A 20,688-nucleotide genomic window follows, 5' to 3' on the forward strand; every position below is an offset into this window, starting at 1 on the left:
GAGTGTTTTGCAATTATGGTTTGGTGACACAGATTGGCACCAGGACGAAGGCGTGGGATTCACAAGCACCCATGGGAATTTTGATGACTGTAGAGAAATCCCCTTAAAACTACATGTGAAAACACATTGAAATTTACAGCTTACCCTTTTCCTGTGGCAAGGAACAGTTGCTGATGTGATGTGGAACACAAGGAAATACTATGTGGCAGAAATGGATAGCCTTTATAAGAAATTGTTAGTTTATTTTATACTGAGGGTGGTAATCTGGCAGTTAGGTTCTTTGTTCCGAGCTTTCCTCTGTATCATAAATCCCCCTAATGTTTGCCCACTATGTCATACACTATCAGCAGTGTCACCAGATACTACAGTGTACTACACACTCCCTTTCTGTTGTTAACATACACATCCTTTTCCCCCTAAAGCATCTGCAGCATTGCAATAATCAGCACTGCAGTCTCCTCTTCAGCACAGCTCCCTGTAATGCTGCAGTCGCAAGAATGTTAAATGTCTCTCACTGTGTGCAATAGTTACAGGTCATCTATTTGATGGTCCTGCAAGTGTTCTCCTTTTCCTGTCCTTTCTCCACATACAACACCAGTCACTTAGGATCACATTTCTTTTATTTGCTTAAGTTATTTCAGAGCTCTGCATTTCAGGGAATGTTTGTGGCTGCTTCTCCTTCTTCAGTTCCCTCACTTTTCTTTTTACATATATCTCTGTCCTTGTGAGGTTTCCTGTCTATATTTCCTGTCTCGCTAATTTCTCACCTCTCTTATTTTCCTTTATCCCATCCAAGCCTGAAGGAATTGAGAAGGAAACAACCCAGAACTCTGTGCTCTGTGTAAAAGGTAAAGCCCACTCTTCTCACACTCTTTATTTGTTCTGTGTGGTTTGATGGATGGGATGTTGGAGGCCTGCCTCTATCATATCCATGTAGTCTGACATTTTTGGGTAGTCAAAACACGCCCCATTGGTAGGGAGTTTGAGACATAAGACAGAAGAAAGTCCTGAAGAATTGACCATCCTGCCTAAGGAGCAGGGTATGAGCTGGGACAGATTTAGCATGGATGTTTGCATCCCTACTCTCTTTAGTTCTGGCACAAGTTCTCTTGTTGTCTTGCACACTCAGGAGGAAGCTGTAGACATATGATCTGCAGTGCCTAGAAGTGGCTGGGAGTGGTTTCATGCAGAGACTGTGTTACAGCCACGGAAATATGAAGTTACTGAAATCAGGGCATTTCTAATTGGAAGAGTTCCTGTTGTTTCACTGAGGCCCCCTCCCCTTCCATTACCCACTTCTTAGAACTTCACTGAAGCTGTTGGGGTCTTGTTTCTTTCTCAGGAGTTCCTGTGAAAGAGGAGTTTTCCTTGTCGCTACCTGAAAATGTGGTACAAGACTCAGGCAGAGCTTATTTCTCAGTGCTGGGTGAGTTAACAGCCTGACAGAAAAAACCATGTGCTGTTTCTGACTTCTTGTGTTGACCTCCTATCTCACAGCTTTTTCTAGCATAGCTCATATTTGTCCTTAATCTCTTCTGTCCTGAGCACTTTCCCTTCTGTTTATGCTATTCCTTTTCCCTCTCTGCAAGCCTTTTTCTCAGTCTTCTCACAATGACCTAACCTTTCTCTCATTTCCCTCTTTTCTTTCTCTCTGCTGTTCTGTTTTGTTCCAGGACCTTTATCAATCCAGATTATCTTTTTTTCTTTGATATCTCCTGCATCTATCATTCTGTAGTTTCCTCTGATTCTGATAGCCATTGTTAACACCCCTCTGGTGTCTCCTGCTCCTCAGGTGACATCATGGGCACTGCCATGCAGAACCTCCACCAGCTCCTCCAGATGCCCTTTGGCTGTGGGGAGCAGAACATGGTCTTGTTTGCACCCAACATCTACGTCCTGGACTATCTGAACAAGACAGGGCAGCTGAATGAGGAGATCAAATCCAAGGCCATTGGATACCTAGTGAACGGTAAGCTGGGACATGGCTTTTGCTCCTGCTTTGCCTCTCTTCTAGATCCTGCCTGGGGTGGGTCTGTCAAATGCTTGCCAGATGTTGCAAGAGGTCTCCTCCCATACACGGATGGTCTCTGCTGTGTGCCTGACGGGGCCCTTTGCTCTTTTTTCTTTATTATTTTCTGTTGCTTAAGCATTACTGCACCTGATCAGTGCAAGCACTTTTCTCATGGGGTGGCAATGCAGTGCAGAGTTGTCACTGCTACAGTGACTCATTCATTGTCATTTATAGGTCCTGCCATCCTTCTGAAGAAAGGCAGGTGTGGCTTTTCCTCATGCATGAGAACAATGCATGGAGGTGGGGATGTATCAGCACTTCATATTGGCTAGGAAAGGACCGACCTGTGCCTCTCATTTGCTTTTGCTGATGGAGCTATTTTTCTATTTCCCCATCCCTCAGGAGACTCTTTCTTGCATCTGAATCTTGCCTTATCTTTCCAATGCAGGTTATCAGAGGCAGCTGAACTACAAGCACCAAGATGGCTCTTACAGTACGTTTGGACAACGTTATGGCCAGCCAGGGAATACCTGGTGAGATTTCAATGCCACCTATGCCTCTCCAATATGCTCCTCTTTCTCACTCACACATTTATGCTAAATACTGCCTGACAGTAAATAGGAAATGCTGTTGTAGACCAGCAGGTTTTCCAGAGTTGGTGTGGTTCCCATGCTGCCTCCTTCTTCATAAATAGGCTACATCAGCCAGTTATCTGGCTGAAAAACTTCCTCCCACCAGCGGCTCTGAGGTTGATTACAGACAAAAAGGAAATAAAGTTAAACTGGGGAAGAAGGGAGCAGGGATTTAACACCCTGACTGAAGAAGGCTGAAGAGTTGCAGTGGCAGCTCTTCTAGACTAGTGTCTGCTGAGAAGTCTGCTGGAAAAGATGGTTCCATGAGGAAACATATGAAGAAACACAAGTGGAAGGGTTGATGATCCAAGAGCAGTGGTGAATGGGTTTTTTTCAAGTGTTTGTATGCTACTAAGCAAAGGCAGGCTGGAGGAACATATGTGTTGCCATTTTGATTTATTGAAAAGTTTTGACTTTCTCCTGTATATCATTGTCACGTGTTTTCAATTTTAAGCAAGGATAATAATGGTAGAACTCATCACCCTCAGTTTGCTTTTAGTTTCTGAAATGGTAATTGGCTTTTGACAGCATATTGGCTTCTTACTACATGCCTGCTTCTTTTCCATAACTGCTTGCAACAACACTTAACAAAAACTCTTTTGACATGTTCTGCTTTACTTTAAAATTCTAGGGGAGTTCTGGGAAACATATGAAGCATGGATTTACAGTTTAAGAGTTCTACCAGCAGACTATGAGCTTGTGTGAATTTACTTATTCTTCCTTGTAATTTTGAGTACCTCTGTTATGCATGTTTAGCTAATTGGCATGCATTTGCCTATATTTTTCAAAGTTTTTTCAAAGACAGATCAACAATCATTGTTCTTCAAACTGTAGCCTCAGCACAAAGGGATCACAGGGGTTTTTTAAGCCAAGTGAGAGACAAAAATCAAAGTGGAAAGCAGTTTTTGACAGAATTTTTGGAGGTGAGGGTATAATATACATAAAGTCTGACTAATTGGCCCACAGTTCCCTAGGCCTTCTTGCCTGTTTCCAGATAGATGAAGTGCACATGGGTCCTGTCAATTGAAATGCTCAGGCCCTTTCTTTTTCTCCCTTTCAGGCTCACAGCCTTTGTCCTCAAGTCCTTTGCCCAGGCCCGGCATCACATCTTCATAGAGGAGAAGCACATCCAGGAAGCTTTGAACTGGCTGTCCTACAAACAGAAGGAGAATGGCTGTTTCCAGAGTTCTGGGACACTCCTGAACAATGCTATGAAGGTAACAAGTCTGCCTGGTTGTTTCTTTGTGAGGCTAGAACTTGGCCATAAATCAGATGGGGCCAGTTGGGCTTCTTGAGCACATAGGGAGACGGGATATATCCGTGCCAATGGCAAACACTGGGGAGGGAGCCATGCACCCTTCTGTACTTATTGGTGATACCTTCACATCAGCTGCAAGAGGAAGGAGGCAAGCGAAGGGTCTGCAATGCAAAACAGTGCATTGCTCCCACTGGAGTGGGAGAAAAGACTGAAGATAGGAAGCTGGGTGGCATCAGCATCTGCCTTTGTGTTTCCCTGCAGGGTGGAGTGGACAACGAGGTCACGCTGACAGCCTACATCACTATTGCGTTGCTGGAGATTCCTCTGCCCGTGACTGTAGGTGTCTGCATCCCAGCTTGAGCCAGTTGTGCTGTGTCAGACTATGGCAACACAGTGTTGACCAGAATTTGATCCAGATTGGAAAAATGACTTGGTTTTTGAGCCCTGTGATATAAGAACTGTCATTTTTGCTAAATCTGTGACACATTGTACCCTACCTTTTCCCTAGACCTCCTTCCAGCAGTCCCCTCCTGAAAGTTCAGTACTTTCAGATGATGTGCTTTTAGTAAGGCAAAAGCCTAATTTCTCCCCACCCTTCTAATCACTGGCTTTCTCTCCCCAGCTCTCAGTGGTGCGGAATGCTCTGTTCTGCCTGGAAACAGCAGCAAATCAGGAAGAAATCCATGTGTACACCAAGGCACTGCTGGCATACGCCTTTGCCCTGGCAGGGAACAGGGAGAAGAGGAAGGCATTGCTTGACTCACTTGAAAAGGAAGCCGTGAGAAAGGGTGAGTGTTCCTGGTGGGATGTAGCCTTCACCAGCCTTACACCTCCCCCTGGTAAAATGGCTTTTGTTGGTGGGCCAGGCTGCAGGCACTGACCTCTGGGGGTAGGGAAAGGTGCAGGGAGAGGAGAGACTTGTGCAAAGGGTTTGCTTTGTTGGGAAGTCCCTCTCAGGGCCTGGTCCTTCTTGTCTGCTCTGAGGGAGCTCACCAGGAAGCACCAGGCACCATTCCCTCGGTGCTGAGCCCTTGGCTGGCTCTGATCACCTCTCCTCACCCACTCCTCTCACCACTCCAGGCACTGCTTAGCAAGGCTTAGCAATGCCCAGGGACATTCCTTCCTTCCAGGACACGGGCTCACCGTAGAACAAAGGTGACCTTGCACAGCAGCAGGCATGTCAGCCAGAGAAGAGATGGGTGTGCTGAGAGAGAAAATGAGCATTCAGGGCATTTGGGAGGCCACAGCACAAGTTCTGAGTCATCGGGGAAAATCCTTTAATGGAACTAACCCAGCTAAGTCAGGCTGGACAGAGAATTTGGCCAAGCAGTGGGTAGTGGACGTGTGACGGGAGTATCCCCCACACCTCTTGCCTTCTCCACCTGCAGGTGACTGCTAAGCCCTGGTCCCATTCTTTGGGCCATTTGGCCTCACAGAGTTTGTCAGTGCCTGACTCTGTCATTTCTGCTCAGAGGGAAGGAGTGGCATCCTCCTGAGGTCTCTGGTTCCCTGCAGTGCCCAATTCCATAAATGTGCACATAAATGTGGAGTCTAGGACAAAGTGGTGTCTAGGCCAGAGGCTCAGCAGTCTCATACTCACTGAAGACCTGCAAAATGTGTAAACCTGACCCTTCCCATGTCAGCATGCATGACCAACAGATCCTGGAGGCTCCATCCTCCCAGCTGAAGTGGCAGCAGATCAAGAAGTCCCTTGCAGTGTTCATTAGGAACAATTGCTTGTTGTTTCTCCGTGCCTCCTGTGCAGATGGCTCTGTTCACTGGCAGCGGCCTGGGAAGGAGCCCGAGGCTGATCTCCCGCACTATCGCTCCCGAGCTCCCTCTGCGGAAGTGGAGATGACGGCCTATGTGCTCCTGGCTCACCTCACCTCGCAGCCAGCCCCTGCCCAGGAGGAGCTCTCGTCTGCAGCCCTCATTGCAAAGTGGATCAGCAGTCAGCAGAATCCCAATGGAGGCTTCTCCTCCACCCAGGTGAGCTGCTTCCCTCCGGCCACCCCACCCATCAGTATCAGAGGATGGGACATGTCAGAGAGCCAGGTGGGAGCACAGGAGCTTTTGTCAGGAAGGTGGGAATTGTAGCCCTGCAATAGATCCTTGCAGTTCCTACCATGGTTGCCAAGTTCCCTATAGGCTACAAACAAATATGTCAGGTAATGTCCCTGGGAAGGGAAATATGCTGAAGCTGCTCTTTCCCTCTGTCTTTTCTTCTGAATGCTGGAGAAAGTGAGGATGGAGGGGCAGGTGCCAGCTGACAGAAAGGGCAGGCTGTAGGAGGACAGGCTGTGGAGAGGCTAATTGCATCCCCTGGCTGCCGGGGCTCATCTCTTTCAGGACACAGTGGTGGCTCTCCAAGCCTTGTCCCTGTACGGAGCTGCCACCTATGCCAAGAGTGGGGCAGCTTCCAAAGTGGCCCTGCGATCAGGAGGGGATTTCCAGCAAGACTTCCAAGTGGATCCCAGCAACCGCCTGCTGCTCCAGCGCGTGCCCCTTCCCCAGGTGCCAGGGGAGTACAACGTGGAGGTGTCTGGTGAAGGATGCGTCTACCTGCAGGTGAGGGTGATGGGGACAGCTGGCATCCTGGGAGGGGAGCCCCTGGCCAGGCTGGAGAGGACAGAATCACAGGATCATCCAGGCTGGAAAAGACCCCGAGATCATTGGGTCCTTCCATTGAGGTAGAGGAGAGTAAAAACCAGGAGAGAGGGGAGAAGCGGAAGGCTGTGGGGACTGGGAAGAGGATAGAAAGAGCCAAGGAATGTGGAGGAGGGAGTGGGAGAGAAGGAGGGAAGGCTCTGCAGTGCGGAGGAGCTGTGAGCAGTGGGGTGGCTGGGTGGGGAGAGGGTCCCCTCTGTCCCACTCTGGGCACGCACACACACGCTCACACTGAGCTGCTGGCTGTCCCCTAGACAAGCCTGAGGTACAACGTGCAGCCCACGCAGGAGGCGGCGCCCTTCATGCTTCATGTGCACACAATCCCGGAGGCGTGTGCAGACTCCAAGGCTCACAAGGTCTTTGACATCGGCATAAATGTCAGGTGAGTCTGCGTTTTGCTCTCAGCTTTCCTGTTGGGCCGTGGGAGCTGGGGAGGTCTGGTTGTTCCCAGGGCGCGCCAGTCTGGGAGTCCTGGGAGTGCAGCACATTCCTGGGAAGGAGGACAGGTGGCAGCTGTTCTGTGAGGAGAGGCTCTGGAGGAAGGACTTGTCCTGCTCTGCGGGCAGCCCAGGGCTGCGCTAGTGGGAAGCTGCACAGGTGACCAGGAGAACCTGGCACAGCTGGAGAAGGTGGTGCTGGACTGCTTGGAGTTAGTAGAGTGCCAAGCGTTATGGAAATGCTGGAAGTGTGCCCAGCTCTGAGCTGATGTGCACTGGATCTTTGTTGCTTGGTTCCTCAGTTACACCGGGGAGCGCAATGTTTCCAACATGGTGATTGTTGATGTGAAGATGCTGTCGGGATTTGTTCCCTTGAAGGCCTCAGTGAGGAAGGTAAGAGCCTGGTTGTTATACAAGCAACACTGAATAATAGAGTCGTTATGGTTGGAGAAGACTTCCATGTCCAGCCTTCTAGCAAATGCCCCCAGACCCACTTCTTACTGTATCACAAAGTGCCCCATCTTCTCTTTTTTTTGACTTTCCGGGGACAGTGACTTCACCACTTTCCCACAAAGCCTGTTCCAATGCTTAATCCCTCGTTCAATGAAGTAATTTCTCCTCATATTCAAAATAAAACTCCCCTGTCACCACTTGAGGACATTTCCTCTTGTTGTATTACTATTTGCCTGGAAGGAAAGACTGTCCCTCACCTTGCTGCAACCTCCTTTCTCAGAGTTTTAGAGAGCAGTAAGGTTCACCCAAGTCTCCTTTTCTTCAGGCTAATCCATCTCAGTATCCTCAGCTGCTCCTCGAAAAATTTATATTCCAGTCCCTTTTCTAGGGTCATTGTCTTAGGAGTTGTTCCCAGGTCTGAAGTGAGAGGTCCAAAACGGATTGCAGAATTCAGTGTGCAGCATCATCTAGAAAGAGAAAACATGCACTTTCTTATTATATTCAAGACACCTTTCAAATACCTGTAGCAAACGACAAAGCTTCAGCTTGATTTTGTCACTGTCATTTACACATTTCACATGCACAGCGTTATCTTTTCATGCATGGCTTAAGGCCAACACAAGGGGAGACAATGTGATCAGTCTAGGAAAAATAGAATAAGTAATTTTTTCTTTAGACTGATGATGGGCACTTTTATTTTCACTGTGTCCTAACAATTCCCTATAAATGTTGTCTGTGCATAGTACATTCAAAAACAGTGCTGTTTCCTTTTTCCCTTTACTGATCTGAAAACATAACATTGTGACTTTTTAGGCGTTGGGTAAATGTTGAGATGCCGAGTAGGTGCATGAACTGGAAAATAAAGGCTGTAATAATATGGTGCAGAGCTAGCAAGCCAGAAGGAATGTATTTTCATTTAAGTGTTCCATCACTGTGCTTGATCCAGTGCTAGGGCTCTTCTGGAGCCAGGTTGTACTTCTTCAGCCAGCCCGGTGAAGGGGAGGGCTGGAGACCATGACACTTGTGTGGCGCACCCAGGAGGCAGTTCTGTGCTGCTGACTTAGTTCTCTGAGTACTCCAGTATTTCATCCAGAGTGCATCCCACCCACAAGGCTGTGCAAGGGGCACAGAGAGACCACCATCAATGCACTAAAATCTTGGTCTTGTTTCTCCAGCTGGAAGGCCACCCTGTTATTGAGCGCACAGAGCTGAATACCAATCATGTTCTATTATACCTGGAAAAGGTGAGGATGGGGCAGAAACACAGACATTGGGACTTTTGGCTGCATAGAGCAAAATGTCAGGGACTCAAAACTACCATGGCTCTGCTAAGAAGGGGACTGAATATTTTTCTGACTACAAACTCTACGTTTTTAGACTTAATGCTACTTCTCTCCCAGCTCTCAGCAGGCATTCCCTGCACCCTATGCCCAGATCAGGCCCCGATTTCCCCAACTTCAGAGCCTCCCTGAGGGTGGGAATGGTGCCAGGGTTTACCCCTGCCCCTCAGGCAGTCCTACAGCCCTGTGTCCCCCCGAGCATGGGTGGCTGGGCAGAGTGCAGGACCCTGGGGTCAGGGCAGAGGCCCAGGGGAGCCCCCCTGAGCCTCTGCTGCTTCCCTTCCCCAGCTGGGCAGGGAGACCCTCAGCTTCTCCTTCACGGTGGAGCGGGACATCCCCGTGCGGGGCCTGAAGCCAGCCCAGGTGAAGGTCTATGACTACTACGAGACAGGTGAGTGCTGGGAGTGCCCGTGGGAGCCGGGAGGGGCACGGGAGCTGTGGGGAGCCACAGCTGCCCCAGGCTGGCACCGCCACGCCGGCGCTGCCTGAGCGCGGGGAGTGCAGAGGGGCTGCGGCGGAGCCGGGCGTGCTGCGGGTCCCGTGTCCATTGCTGGCCCTGGAGTGTGGCCGTGCCTGTGCTTCCAGGCAGACCTGCTGCTCCCTGTGCCTCTGCTGGCCTGCCTGCTGTGCCAGGGTGGCAGTGACAGAGCTGTTTGTCCCCACCTCAGCCCAGTGTGCTGGGAGGAGGTGTCTGAGCGGCCCTTGGGTGCGCTGGGCTGGACACCTGCTGCAGCTGCCTGTGCAGGGCGGCTCTGCCTTGCTGCCACTGCCCCCAGACAGGGCTGGGACTGGCGCTGCCCCCACCCCAACTGGGATCTCTGGGGAAACTGGGAATGGTGGCACCAGCCTGCTCTGGGGGCCTATGAAAAGCATCTCTCTGGCATCCATCCCTCTGCCAGCTGTGCCAGGGGTCATGACAGCCCACCCTCTCCCTTCCCTTCTGTTTTCTAGATGAGTTTGCCACACAGGAATACAGTGCTCCCTGCAACACAGGTAGGTGCACAAGAACGTCTGAGATACTCCAGCAGGGACTGTTGCAAATTGTCCTGAACTAGATTCTTTGTAGACCTTGAGTTTCCTTGGCCTGTGTATACTCGCAGCATTTTGTTCTCCGTGCCTACTGCAGTCCCCATCTCAGTGCAGAGACAAAACTAAATACTGCCCATTAACTTCCTCTGTAAGACTGGATACAGCTTCCATTCTCCTTCCCTGAGTACATCAATCTCTGTGTTACTGCCTTTGTTTGTACAGTGGCAATTGCCTTTTCCTCTGTGTCAGTGTCACTTCATACAAGTAAGAATCAAGTCTCCCTTGGGATGGAACATCACACTCAGCCTTTTGTGTCCCTGCCCTTTTTAGGGCCACATCTGCTATGCTGCAGACACTGAAAGGTACTGAGGAATTGTCTCCCAAATACCTTGGTGAAATTCACCAAGTTATTCACATGTCTTTAACGAGGATCTTTCAAACTCTTCCCTGGGTTAATTGTGCCTTCCCATGGGATATGCAGTTGCTGAGAGAATGTGTGCTTGGATAGCTTACATGTCTCCAGGATGAATCTGCCTCCACTCTCTGTAGCATAGATATTTGGAAGATGTCCAGTCATTCCCATTCTGTTGTCTGTCTACAACTGGGCATTTTTAGGTGAAGCAGTTTCTCAGAGTTTAACAGGGTTTGAACTCACATAGCCACCAGAACACAGAGATATCGAGGGCTCTGCATACCACTCACCAGAATGTTTATCTCACTTTGTCCTTTTCCCACCTCCAGTCAAAGCTGAACAAGGAAATTCCTGAAGAATGCATCTTGTCGGCACCTTGCTGTATCAGCTCATGTGTCTCTGCCTCTAGAAGATCTTGTTAAGGGAGGGGTATTGATGTGTTAGAGGAGGACAACTCAAAAGCAAAAAGGAAACGACACTATAAATAAATTAATTCTTGATTCTCATCAGATGTCTCTGACCTTGCTTTCTGTTACTGTTACACTTGTCTCTTCCTATTCATTTTGTGGCCTGAGATTTCAATCCAGAGCCATCCATGGCAAGATAGTGTTGGAGAACTCCTCAGGAATACCAGGAGGCAGACAAATTTTAGCAGTTGGGAGATTTTTCTCCTTACTTGCCAATGCTCTAAGGAGAGAGGACATTGCATCTCATTCATTGTGCACTGGAATTTTGTTTCTCTGCCCCCAGAGAGGGTATTTCTTACAAGGTGATCCTTGTACATAAACCTCTGATCATGTACTGCCTTTGATTGCACTGCTGTGAGGTGCAAGGACACTGTGAGCCTGTCCCATCTGATCTTTTGCAGTAGCCCACACAGAAGTGAAAGGAAAACCTGTGGACTTTCTCATTCTAGCAGTGTCTGCTTGTTCCTAAACAGCTGAAGTGAAATCAGAGAGGGATGGGACCTTAACAGTGTCATTCATACAATTTTTTAGGTTGGAGAAGTCTCTAAGGTCAAATCCTACCATTAACCCAGCATTGCTCAGTCCACTGCTAAACCACATGGGGTTGCATGGGGTTGTTGTGACTCAGGTGTAGGAACCAGCACTTGGCCTCACACCACTGGCCTTGACCCATGGATCCAGCCTGTCCAGATCCCTCTGCAGAGCCTCCTGCCCTCCAGCGGATCAATGCTCCCACCCAGCCCAGTGTTTCCTTCAAACTGACTGAGGGTGCCCTTGATCCCCTTGTCCAGACCACAGATAAAGATACTAAACAGGACTGGCCCCAACACTGAGTCCTGGGGGACCCCACTAGTGACCAGCTGGATGTAACTCCATTCACCACCTCTCCCTGGGCCTGGCTATCCAGACAGTTTTTTACCCAGCAAAGAGTGTGCCTGTCCAAGCAATGAGCAGTCAGATTCTCCATGAGAGTGCTGTGGAAAATTGTGTCAAGGGCTTTACTGAAATCTGGGTAAACTACATCCACGGTCCTTCCCTTATACATTGAGTGGGTCACCTTGTCATAGGAGATCAGGCTGCTCAAGCAGGACCTGCCTTTCGTAAACCTGTGCTCGCTGGGACTGATCACCTGGTTCTCCTGTATGTGACACATGATGACTCAAGGCAAAATTTCAACCAAGAACAACTTTATGAGCAAAAACCCCTTGCATTTTTCATAAGAATTTTATCCTCGTACCCTCAGTGGGGGCCCATAGATCTCCTTTGTGTTTTCTGAGTAATTTTTTATTTTTTTTTTTTTTCCTCCTTCACAACTAGGCTTACAATGCTTCAGCAGATTTCAATGGGGAGGACCTGGATTCACATCTTGTCATTTGGGTTAACATTTTTCATGTAAATTTTCCAGATGGTTATATTTTCTCTGGTCTAGTTGTCTCACAGGAATGCAGAGGCAGTCAGCCTCACTTTAAGAGATCATATGACACCATGTGTGTTTTACGTACGTTTCTACGTGAAAAGATGCCTTTCATCCTGCCAGTGTAAGCTTAAGCAAACACACCTGTAGGATTCCTTCATGTAGTTTATTTCACAAATACAGGCCAACCTTTCTCTGGAAAAGCAATTACCTCATGGTAGAAAAAATAGATGGCTGTTTTTTTTCTAATTCAAAAGAAAATGCAATTTCGCTGTTTCAGAAATTTTGCTCAGCTGTCACTGAAGCTGGTTCATTCCACAGACCCCTCTGAATATGAGGTTTCAAAAGGTCTCAAGTGTGTAAACCCCAAACATCACAGAAGACAAAGTGACATATTAATATCTCGCAAAATAGATGAAGAATTTTATTTGTTCCCAATGACACTGTTTTTACAGGCACACTAAACCAAAAATTGGATGGAACAGCCAACTGTGCATACTTTGGATGCACGACATGCCATGATACCTAACAATAAGCATTTCATGAGAATAAACAGTCACGTAAGATTTTTTTGCATTCAAAAGGTAAAACCACAAATTCATGAGACAAAACAAAGAAAGGGGGATCATTCCTGGAGGCGTCTAAGAGGCCTATAGACAGTTCATGAAAGCAACTATATGATTTCAATAAATGTACCATTTAAACTAGACTTAGGCGGGTAGGTTAGTGGCAAATGCCATTAGCTTCTCCCTTGGGAATCTCCCAGAAGTAGCAGACATGAGATAATGGAAACTTCCATAAGAAAGCTCAAGCTTCAACTGGAGAAGAGGCCAAGTTAGCAGCCAAAAGCCATAATGCATGCACCCATCCCTCCTGCCCCCTGGCACTCTCCAATCTCTGAACAGGGCAGACTGTCTCCTCCCACTTTTCCACAAACAAGAAACAATTCCAGGAGGGGTGTCTACAGGAAAGATCACAGAATTTCATGTAGCATTAGTTGATCTTCCAGGCTGCCTAATGGTGGGAGACATGGATAGGCCTCTGCAGAGACCAATTCAATTGAGGGTATGGTTTGTAAGCCAGGGGAGAGAAACTGTTCCCAAGAACTACCTATCCTTCTCCATTGATTAGACTGCATCTCAGATGATAAGTTCAGAGAAGATAACACAGGGACAGATACATTCAAAAGGTTCACTCCCACTTAGAACATTCTGTCCTCTTTTTTTCCCCCCCCTCACTTGTTAACCTTATTTCCCTGCACGCAGGCATTGTTAGATGGGTTACTCTTTAACCTAAGAAGCCAGGGAGATTAAAGCTGTGACTGAAAGATGTGCAGGAAAAATCAGAATTGGGAACAAACTGCTCAAAAATCATTGGTGAGTGCAGTTAATTTATTTGTAAAGTCCACTTTCCATTCCATGCAGGCACTATTAATCTGTCAGGCTGTGGTGGTGATGGAGAGGCAGGTGGGTTCCAGCATCTGAGAGGGCTCTTCAATCATTTCCCTGGTCGACTTCCTCTGCAAGCATGAAAGAAGATGGGAAGGAACAGGAGTCAGAGAGATATGTTCATCTGCTTTGTAAGGTTGAGAGACAGAGGGAGCAAGATGTGGATGTGGAAGTCAGGTTATGTGTGAAGCACAGAACAGGAGAGAGGGCTGCTGTTTTACCAGGGTGAAGGGTCATCCACAGCACTCACTACTTGTGCACCCTCAAGGCACTGAGAGAGGGCTGAAATTCTCCCTGCCCCACTGGGATAGAAAAGCAGAGTGGGGTTTATCACGACAGAGATGTACTCAGGAGCACAGTGAAAACAGGCAAGGCTGGTTGGTGTAGCAGTGAGACATGTTCTGCTTATTTCTCTGCTAAGAGTGGAAGAAATCTACTGCACTCTACTACACAGGGCAGGGAAGGAAGTTTGGCAACTGAGATCTGCCTTTTAGTCAGTGCAGGCCACTGTTGTACATTTAGACTAGTGGATGAGCCTCTAAAGTAGTGAATTCCCATCACCCTTTCCAAGGAAGATAAAATCTCTTCCTTTTAACAGAACTGGGGAAAAGTAGCCTAAAATCCAAGGTGTCCCCATGAGTCTCAGACTGGACAACCAGACCACACCAAAATACCCTTTGGAAATGTTTTACTGTCCACTCAATGTTCGGACTTGTGCACATTTTTCCATGAAGGGAGGCTGTACGTCCAGAATCAGCAGAAAACACCTGCAGCCATGGACACAGCCCAGATTAACAAGCATTATGGAACAGAAGTGTGGGAGTTCAGACTCCTTTCTACTTTTTCAGATAAAAACACCAAGGGAGATAAATGCCGCCATTTACCACCAGCAAAAGGCAAAGCTTTTGCCTTCTCCAAGTCCAAATCCCTTTTTTTCTGTTCTCAGGTGTCAGAGTCAGGTCCTGTGGAAAACCATTTCCAAGGAACTCTGCTCTCCAGAAGCTTCCATATTCCAAACACCTGAAACTCGGCAAGCAACTGATGGAAAGCAAGACCTGCCAGTCTTCATATTGGAAGACTTCATATAGGACAGGAGAAATAACCTTGGTCAGAGCTTTTTACAGAAGCTCCTAAATTACCTGCGCTCCTAAGCCAAACACACATGGCCTTGCATTGCAGAGAATCCCCCAAAGATGACAGTGTTCTGTCCTGCCAGCTCAGACTCCAAATCAAGGCTGAGGGCGGGCTGCCTACTGAGAGACCCTGGGGCAGCAGGAACCTCAGCAGGAAGCAGCTGTTCCTCCAGACAGCAGCAACCAAAGGCAAACTTGCCATCTCTGTAACTCCCATGCTCCCTGTTTCATATGCAATATCTGTGCTTGTAAGTTGGGCCAATATTACCCAAATTCAAACAGGAAGAGACAAGTGCTGGCTGGAAGACCAAAAATATAATGAAGAAGATGCAGAGAGCAGTGAAGGAAGCAGTACCCTACCTGTGTTGCAGGGAGCACTGTATTCCTGTGTGGCAAACTCATCTAGAAAACAGAAGGGAAGGGAGAGGGTGAGCTGTCATGACCCCTGGCACAGCTGGCAGAGGGATGGATGCCAGAGAGATGCTTTTCACGGGCCCCCAGAGCAGGCTGGTGCCACCATTCCCAGTTTCCCCAGAGATCCCAGTTGGGGTGGGGGCAGCACCAGTCCCAGCCCTGTCTGGGGGCAGTGGCAGCAAGGCAGAGCCGTCCTGCACAGGCGGCTGCAGCAGGTGTCCAGCCCAGCGCACCCAAGGGCCGCTCAGACACCTCCTCCCAGCACACTGGGCTGAGGTGGGGACAAACAGCTCTGTCACTGCCACCCTGGCACAGCAGGCAGGCCAGCAGAGGCACAGGGAGCAGCAGGTCTGCCTGGAAGCACAGGCACGGCCACACTCCAGGGCCAGCAATAGACACGGGACCCGCAGCACGCCCGGCTCCGCCGCAGCCCCTCTGCACTCCCCGCGCTCAGGCAGCGCCGGCGTGGCGGTGCCAGCCTGGGGCAGCTGTGGCTCCCCACAGCTCCCGTGCCCCTCCCGGCTCCCACGGGCACTCCCAGCACTCACCTGTCTCGTAGTAGTCATAGACCTTCACCTGGGCTGGCTTCAGGCCCCGCACGGGGATGTCCCGCTCCACCGTGAAGGAGAAGCTGAGGGTCTCCCTGCCCAGCTGGGGAAGGGAAGCAGCAGAGGCTCAGGGGGGCTTCCCTGGGCCTCTGCCCCGACCCCAGGGTCCTGCACTCTGCCCAGCCACCCATGCTCGGGGGGACACAGGGCTGTAGGACTGCCTGAGGGGCAGGGGTAAACCCTGGCACCATTCCCACCCTCAGGGAGGCTCTGATGTTGGGGAAATCGGGGCCTGATCTGGGCATAGGGTGCAGGGAATGCCTGCTGAGAGCTGAGAGAGAGTTGTCTCCTATGAGACAGCCAAGGTGAGTGACTTATTTATGTTCTGTGTTTACTAGCCTGGAGATGTTACAATGCTCTCCATCTCCCTTTTGTGCTATTGCCATTGTGCTGCAGAGCTGAACGTGTGCCCCATGGCAGCCCTGGGTTATTCCTCACCTGCTCAATGTACAGCAAAACATGGTTTGTGTTCATTTCCGTTCGCTGGATCTGGTGAAACCGTGTGTTTGAGAGCTGGAAAAAGGAGATGTGCAGGAGGCTGAGGATCTGAAGGGAAGTTAATCAATCCTCCTCAGGTTCTTCCCACCACTAAAATCTCACCATGCAGGTGTTGAGAAGTAAAGGACAGGAAGTGTACTTCCCAGGGGACTTGTCAAACATTCTTATATGAAGCCCTGCATACTCAGACTCCCCCAGCTCCCACCATCTCAGGCTCTTTCAGCTTCTTGACACAAGAATGAAATGAGGGACCAGCACTGTCATATCTGTCATATATCTCCCAAGGCTCCTGGGTCCCTCATATTAGACCTGATGATCTCCTTCCATCTTTTGATCTGGGGCAAAACAGCATATATAATTGCAAGCCACCACAAGAGCTTCAGGAGTGGAAGGGAATGCTGCTACATTCACCCCTACTCTAGAGATGAGGGTTGGAAGACCTGGAGGAAAAGATGGACAGGTCTAAGAGTGGAGAAGATACCAAGAAAATAATTAAATGCTACTTTAAATAAAGAAATTGATGACCCAGATTAAAAACAAATATACTCAAATAAATGCTTCACACAGCACCCTACCTTCCTCACTGAGGCCTTCAAGGGAACAAATCCCGACAGCATCTTCACATCAACAATCACCATGTTGGAGACATTGCGCTCCCCGGTGTAACTGAGGAACCAAGCAACAAAGATCCAGTGCACATCAACTCAAGCTGGGCACACTTCCAGCATTTCCATAACGCTTGGCACTCTACTAACTCCAAGCAGTCCAGCACCACCTTCTCCAGCTGTGCCAGGTTCTCCTGGTCACCTGTGCAGCTTCCCACTAGCGCAGCCCTGGGCTGCCCGCAGAGCAGGACAAGTCCTTCCTCCAGAGCCTCTCCTCACAGAACAGCTGCCACCTGTCCTCCTTCCCAGGAATGTGCTGCACTCCCAGGACTCCCAGACTGGCGCGCCCTGGGAACAACCAGACCTCCCCAGCTCCCACAGCCCAACAGGAAAGCTGAGAGCAAAACGCAGACTCACCTGACATTTATGCCGATGTCAAAGACCTTGTGAGCCTTGGAGTCTGCACACGCCTCTGGGATTGTGTGCACATGAAGCATGAAGGGCGCCGCCTCCTGCGTGGGCTGCACGTTGTACCTCAGGCTTGTCTAGGGGACAGCCAGCAGCTCAGTGTGAGCGTGTGTGTGCGTGCCCAGAGTGGGACAGAGGGGACCCTCTCCCCACCCAGCCACCCCACTGCTCACAGCTCCTCCGCACTGCAGAGCCTTCCCTCCTTCTCTCCCACTCCCTCCTCCACATTCCTTGGCTCTTTCTATCCTCTTCCCAGTCCCCACAGCCTTCCGCTTCTCCCCTCTCTCCTGGTTTTTACTCTCCTCTACCTCAATGGAAGGACCCAACGATCTCGGGGTCTTTTCCAGCCTGGATGATCCTGTGATTCTGTCCTCTCCAGCCTGGCCAGGGGTTCCCCTCCCAGGATGCCAGCTGTCCCCATCACCCTCACCTGCAGGTAGACGCATCCTTCACCAGACACCTCCACGTTGTACTCCCCTGGCACCTGGGGAAGGGGCACGCGCTGGAGCAGCAGGCGGTTGCTGGGATCCACTTGGAAGTCTTGCTGGAAATCCCCTCCTGATCGCAGGGCCACTTTGGAAGCTGCCCCACTCTTGGCATAGGTGGCAGCTCCGTACAGGGACAAGGCTTGGAGAGCCACCACTGTGTCCTGAAAGAGATGAGCCCCAGCAGCCAGGGGGTGCAATTAGCCTCTCCACAGCCTGTCCTCCTACAGCCTGCCCTTTTTGTCAGCTGGCACCTGCCCCTCCATCCTCACTTTCTCCAGCATTCAGAAGAAAAGACAGAGGGAAAGAGCAGCTTCAGCATATTTCCCTTCCCAGGGACATTACCTGACATATTTGTTTGTAACCTCTGGAGAACTTGGCAACCATGGTAGGAACTGCAAGGATCTATTGCAGGGCTACAATTCCCACCATCCTGACAAAAGCTCCTGTGCTCCCACCTGGCTCTCTGACATGTCCCATCCTCTGACACTGATGGGTGGGGTGGCCGGAGGGAAGCAGCTCACCTGGGTGGAGGAGAAGCCTCCATTGGGATTCTGCTGACTGCTGATCCACTTTGCAATGAGGGCTGCAGACGAGAGCTCCTCCTGGGCAGGGGCTGGCTGCGAGGTGAGGTGAGCCAGGAGCACGTAGGCCGTCATCTCCACTTCCGCAGAGGGAGCTCGGGAGCGATAGTGCGGGAGATCAGCCTCGGGCTCCTTCCCAGGCCGCTGCCAGTGAACAGAGCCATCTGCACAGGAGGCACGGAGAAACAACAAGCAATTGTTCCTAATGAACACTGCAAGGGACTTCTTGATCTGCTGCCGCTCCAGCTGGGAGGATGGAGCCTCCAGGATCTGTTGGTCATGCATGCTGACATGGGAAGGGTCAGGTTTACACATTTTGCAGGTCTTCAGTGAGTATGAGACTGTTGAGCCTCTGGCCTAGACACCACTTTGTCCTAGACTCCACATTTATGTGCACATTTATGGAATTGGGCACTGCAGGGAACCAGAGACCTCAGGAGGATGCCACTCCTTCCCTCTGAGCAGAAATGACAGAGTCAGGCACTGACAAACTCTGTGAGGCCAAATGGCCCAAAGAATGGAACCAGGGCTTAGCAGTCACCTGCAGGTGGAGAAGGCAAGAGGTGTGGGGGATACTCCCGTCACACGTCCACTACCCACTGCTTGGCCAAATTCTCTGTCCAGCCTGACTTAGCTGGGTTAGTTCCATTAAAGGATTTTCCCCGATGACTCAGAACTTGTGCTGTGGCCTCCCAAATGCCCTGAATGCTCATTTTCTCTCTCAGCACACCCATCTCTTCTCTGGCTGACATGCCTGCTGCTGTGCAAGGTCACCTTTGTTCTACGGTGAGCCCGTGTCCTGGAAGGAAGGAATGTCCCTGGGCATTGCTAAGCCTTGCTAAGCAGTGCCTGGAGTGGTGAGAGGAGTGGGTGAGGAGAGGTGAGCAGAGCCAGCCAAGGGCTCAGCACCGAGGGAATGGTGCCTGGTGCTTCCTGGTGAGCTCCCTCAGAGCAGAGAAGGACCAGGCCCTGAGAGGGACTTCCCAAAATGCAATCCCTTTGCACAAGTCTCTCCTCTCCCTGCACCTTTCCCTACCCACAGAGGTCAGTGCCTGCAGCCCCTGGCCCACCAACAAAAGCCATTTTACCAGGGGGAGGTGTAAGGCTGGTGAAGGCTACATCCCACCAGGAACACTCACCCTTTCTCACGGCTTCCTTTTCAAGTGAGTCAAGCAATGCCTTCCTCTTCTCCCTGTTCCCTGCCAGGGCAAAGGCGTATGCCAGCAGTGCCTTGGTGTACACATGGTTTTCTTCCTGATTTGCTGCTGTTTCCAGGCAGAACAGAGCATTCCGCACCACTGAGTGCTGGAAGGAGAGAGAGACTGAGCTAGAGGTGATCATACTGAGTTCCATCTTGGAACAACAGGAATAGGGATGGTACCTGTGGCCCCTTAGCATCCCACTCTGTAGCCTGACAAAGATTTAACCATTGTGTATCCCTTCCCTGCAGGCCTAATAATTCCTAGAACAAATGGGCAGTCAAAGGCTGTTTCTTATCTTGAATCCATTTTTCTTTAACATGTCTTGTTGTTATGGCTTTTCCTGGTTTGATTTAAAGACTGTGAAGCAGGACTCCAATCCTTCATCCTCGAGAATATTTACTGGCCTGATTGTGTTCTGGGCTAAGAGGAATTTTCTGAAATACTTCCTTGCTTTAGGTGTACTGAATACTTGCTTTTCTCTTGCTTCTATCACCCTGAGACTCTTCTGTGCTTTCACCCTCTGTTCTGTTCTTTCCTTTTTGTTTGTTTCCCCTTTTCCAGGACATTTTGAAAAAAATTCACTTGCTGGAAGTAGTGTAGATTCTAATTTGTTGGTGAACTCTGTCTCCACACAAGAAAAAAAGTGTGGGTTTTTTGTATTTTCTAGAATGTTTTTTGTGATGTTCACATTAGCAATGCATGTATTAGTTTAAGAGTGCAATCACTACAGCAAAGTTAAATGTAGCTACTTTACATTATGTTATGACTAACAGACACTGTTATGCCACAACCTTTCAGCAAGGCACAACTACTCCTCATTTGTGATGGAAAAGCTGATATAAAATTGAAAAAAGCAGCTCTGCAGGGAGAACATGCCATGACCTGAAAGCTAACAGCACATTTACAGCTTAATAAAGGGTCTAGAAGGGAAAGACATATTCTTCTGTTACTTTGTGCTTTGACTTTCACTATTTGTGCCCTGGAAGATTAAATCTTTTGTTTTTCCTTTTGGAGAAGTATTTCAACTTGTTTTAAGAAAGCAGAGAATAAAACCAAAATTGCTTGTGTCTATGTCTACTACTGTTTGTAAGGTAAATGCTGGGGAGGAGTGCAGTCTAATGAT

At 49.4% G+C, this 20,688-nt stretch overlaps 2 protein-coding genes across 4 annotated transcripts in view; one reads left to right on the forward strand and one right to left on the reverse strand.

Moving 5' to 3' along the window:
• A2M (alpha-2-macroglobulin) overlaps positions 1-10,746 on the forward strand; it is a 29,773-nt gene extending 19,027 nt beyond the window's left edge. Inside the window, exons 22-36 of the mRNA XM_040055235.2 lie at positions 797-848; positions 1,343-1,426; positions 1,793-1,969; positions 2,460-2,544; positions 3,704-3,860; positions 4,163-4,237; positions 4,524-4,689; positions 5,667-5,890; positions 6,251-6,469; positions 6,823-6,950; positions 7,308-7,398; positions 8,634-8,702; positions 9,087-9,189; positions 9,750-9,791; positions 10,569-10,746. Coding sequence (XP_039911169.1) covers positions 797-848; positions 1,343-1,426; positions 1,793-1,969; positions 2,460-2,544; positions 3,704-3,860; positions 4,163-4,237; positions 4,524-4,689; positions 5,667-5,890; positions 6,251-6,469; positions 6,823-6,950; positions 7,308-7,398; positions 8,634-8,702; positions 9,087-9,189; positions 9,750-9,791; positions 10,569-10,594 — 1,698 coding nt within the window. The 3' untranslated portion in view covers positions 10,595-10,746. The remainder of the gene's footprint in view (positions 1-796; positions 849-1,342; positions 1,427-1,792; positions 1,970-2,459; positions 2,545-3,703; positions 3,861-4,162; positions 4,238-4,523; positions 4,690-5,666; positions 5,891-6,250; positions 6,470-6,822; positions 6,951-7,307; positions 7,399-8,633; positions 8,703-9,086; positions 9,190-9,749; positions 9,792-10,568) is intronic.
• A 1,762-nt stretch (positions 10,747-12,508) lies between these two features.
• Positions 12,509-20,688, reverse strand: part of LOC120748622 (alpha-2-macroglobulin-like) — a 37,638-nt gene continuing 29,458 nt past the window's right edge. For all 3 annotated transcript variants that reach the window (XM_040055234.2, XM_040055233.2, XM_040055232.2), the window contains exons 28-36: positions 19,503-19,668; positions 18,304-18,527; positions 17,725-17,943; positions 17,244-17,371; positions 16,797-16,887; positions 16,162-16,236; positions 15,664-15,766; positions 15,062-15,103; positions 12,509-13,639 (exon numbers count right to left, since the gene is read on the reverse strand). In XM_040055234.2, coding sequence (XP_039911168.1) covers positions 13,614-13,639; positions 15,062-15,103; positions 15,664-15,766; positions 16,162-16,236; positions 16,797-16,887; positions 17,244-17,371; positions 17,725-17,943; positions 18,304-18,527; positions 19,503-19,668 — 1,074 coding nt within the window. In that variant the 3' untranslated portion in view covers positions 12,509-13,613. The remainder of the gene's footprint in view (positions 13,640-15,061; positions 15,104-15,663; positions 15,767-16,161; positions 16,237-16,796; positions 16,888-17,243; positions 17,372-17,724; positions 17,944-18,303; positions 18,528-19,502; positions 19,669-20,688) is intronic.

Source organism: Hirundo rustica, chromosome 2, assembly GCF_015227805.2.
Source record: "Hirundo rustica isolate bHirRus1 chromosome 2, bHirRus1.pri.v3, whole genome shotgun sequence".
Taxonomy (NCBI): Eukaryota; Metazoa; Chordata; class Aves; order Passeriformes; family Hirundinidae; genus Hirundo; species Hirundo rustica.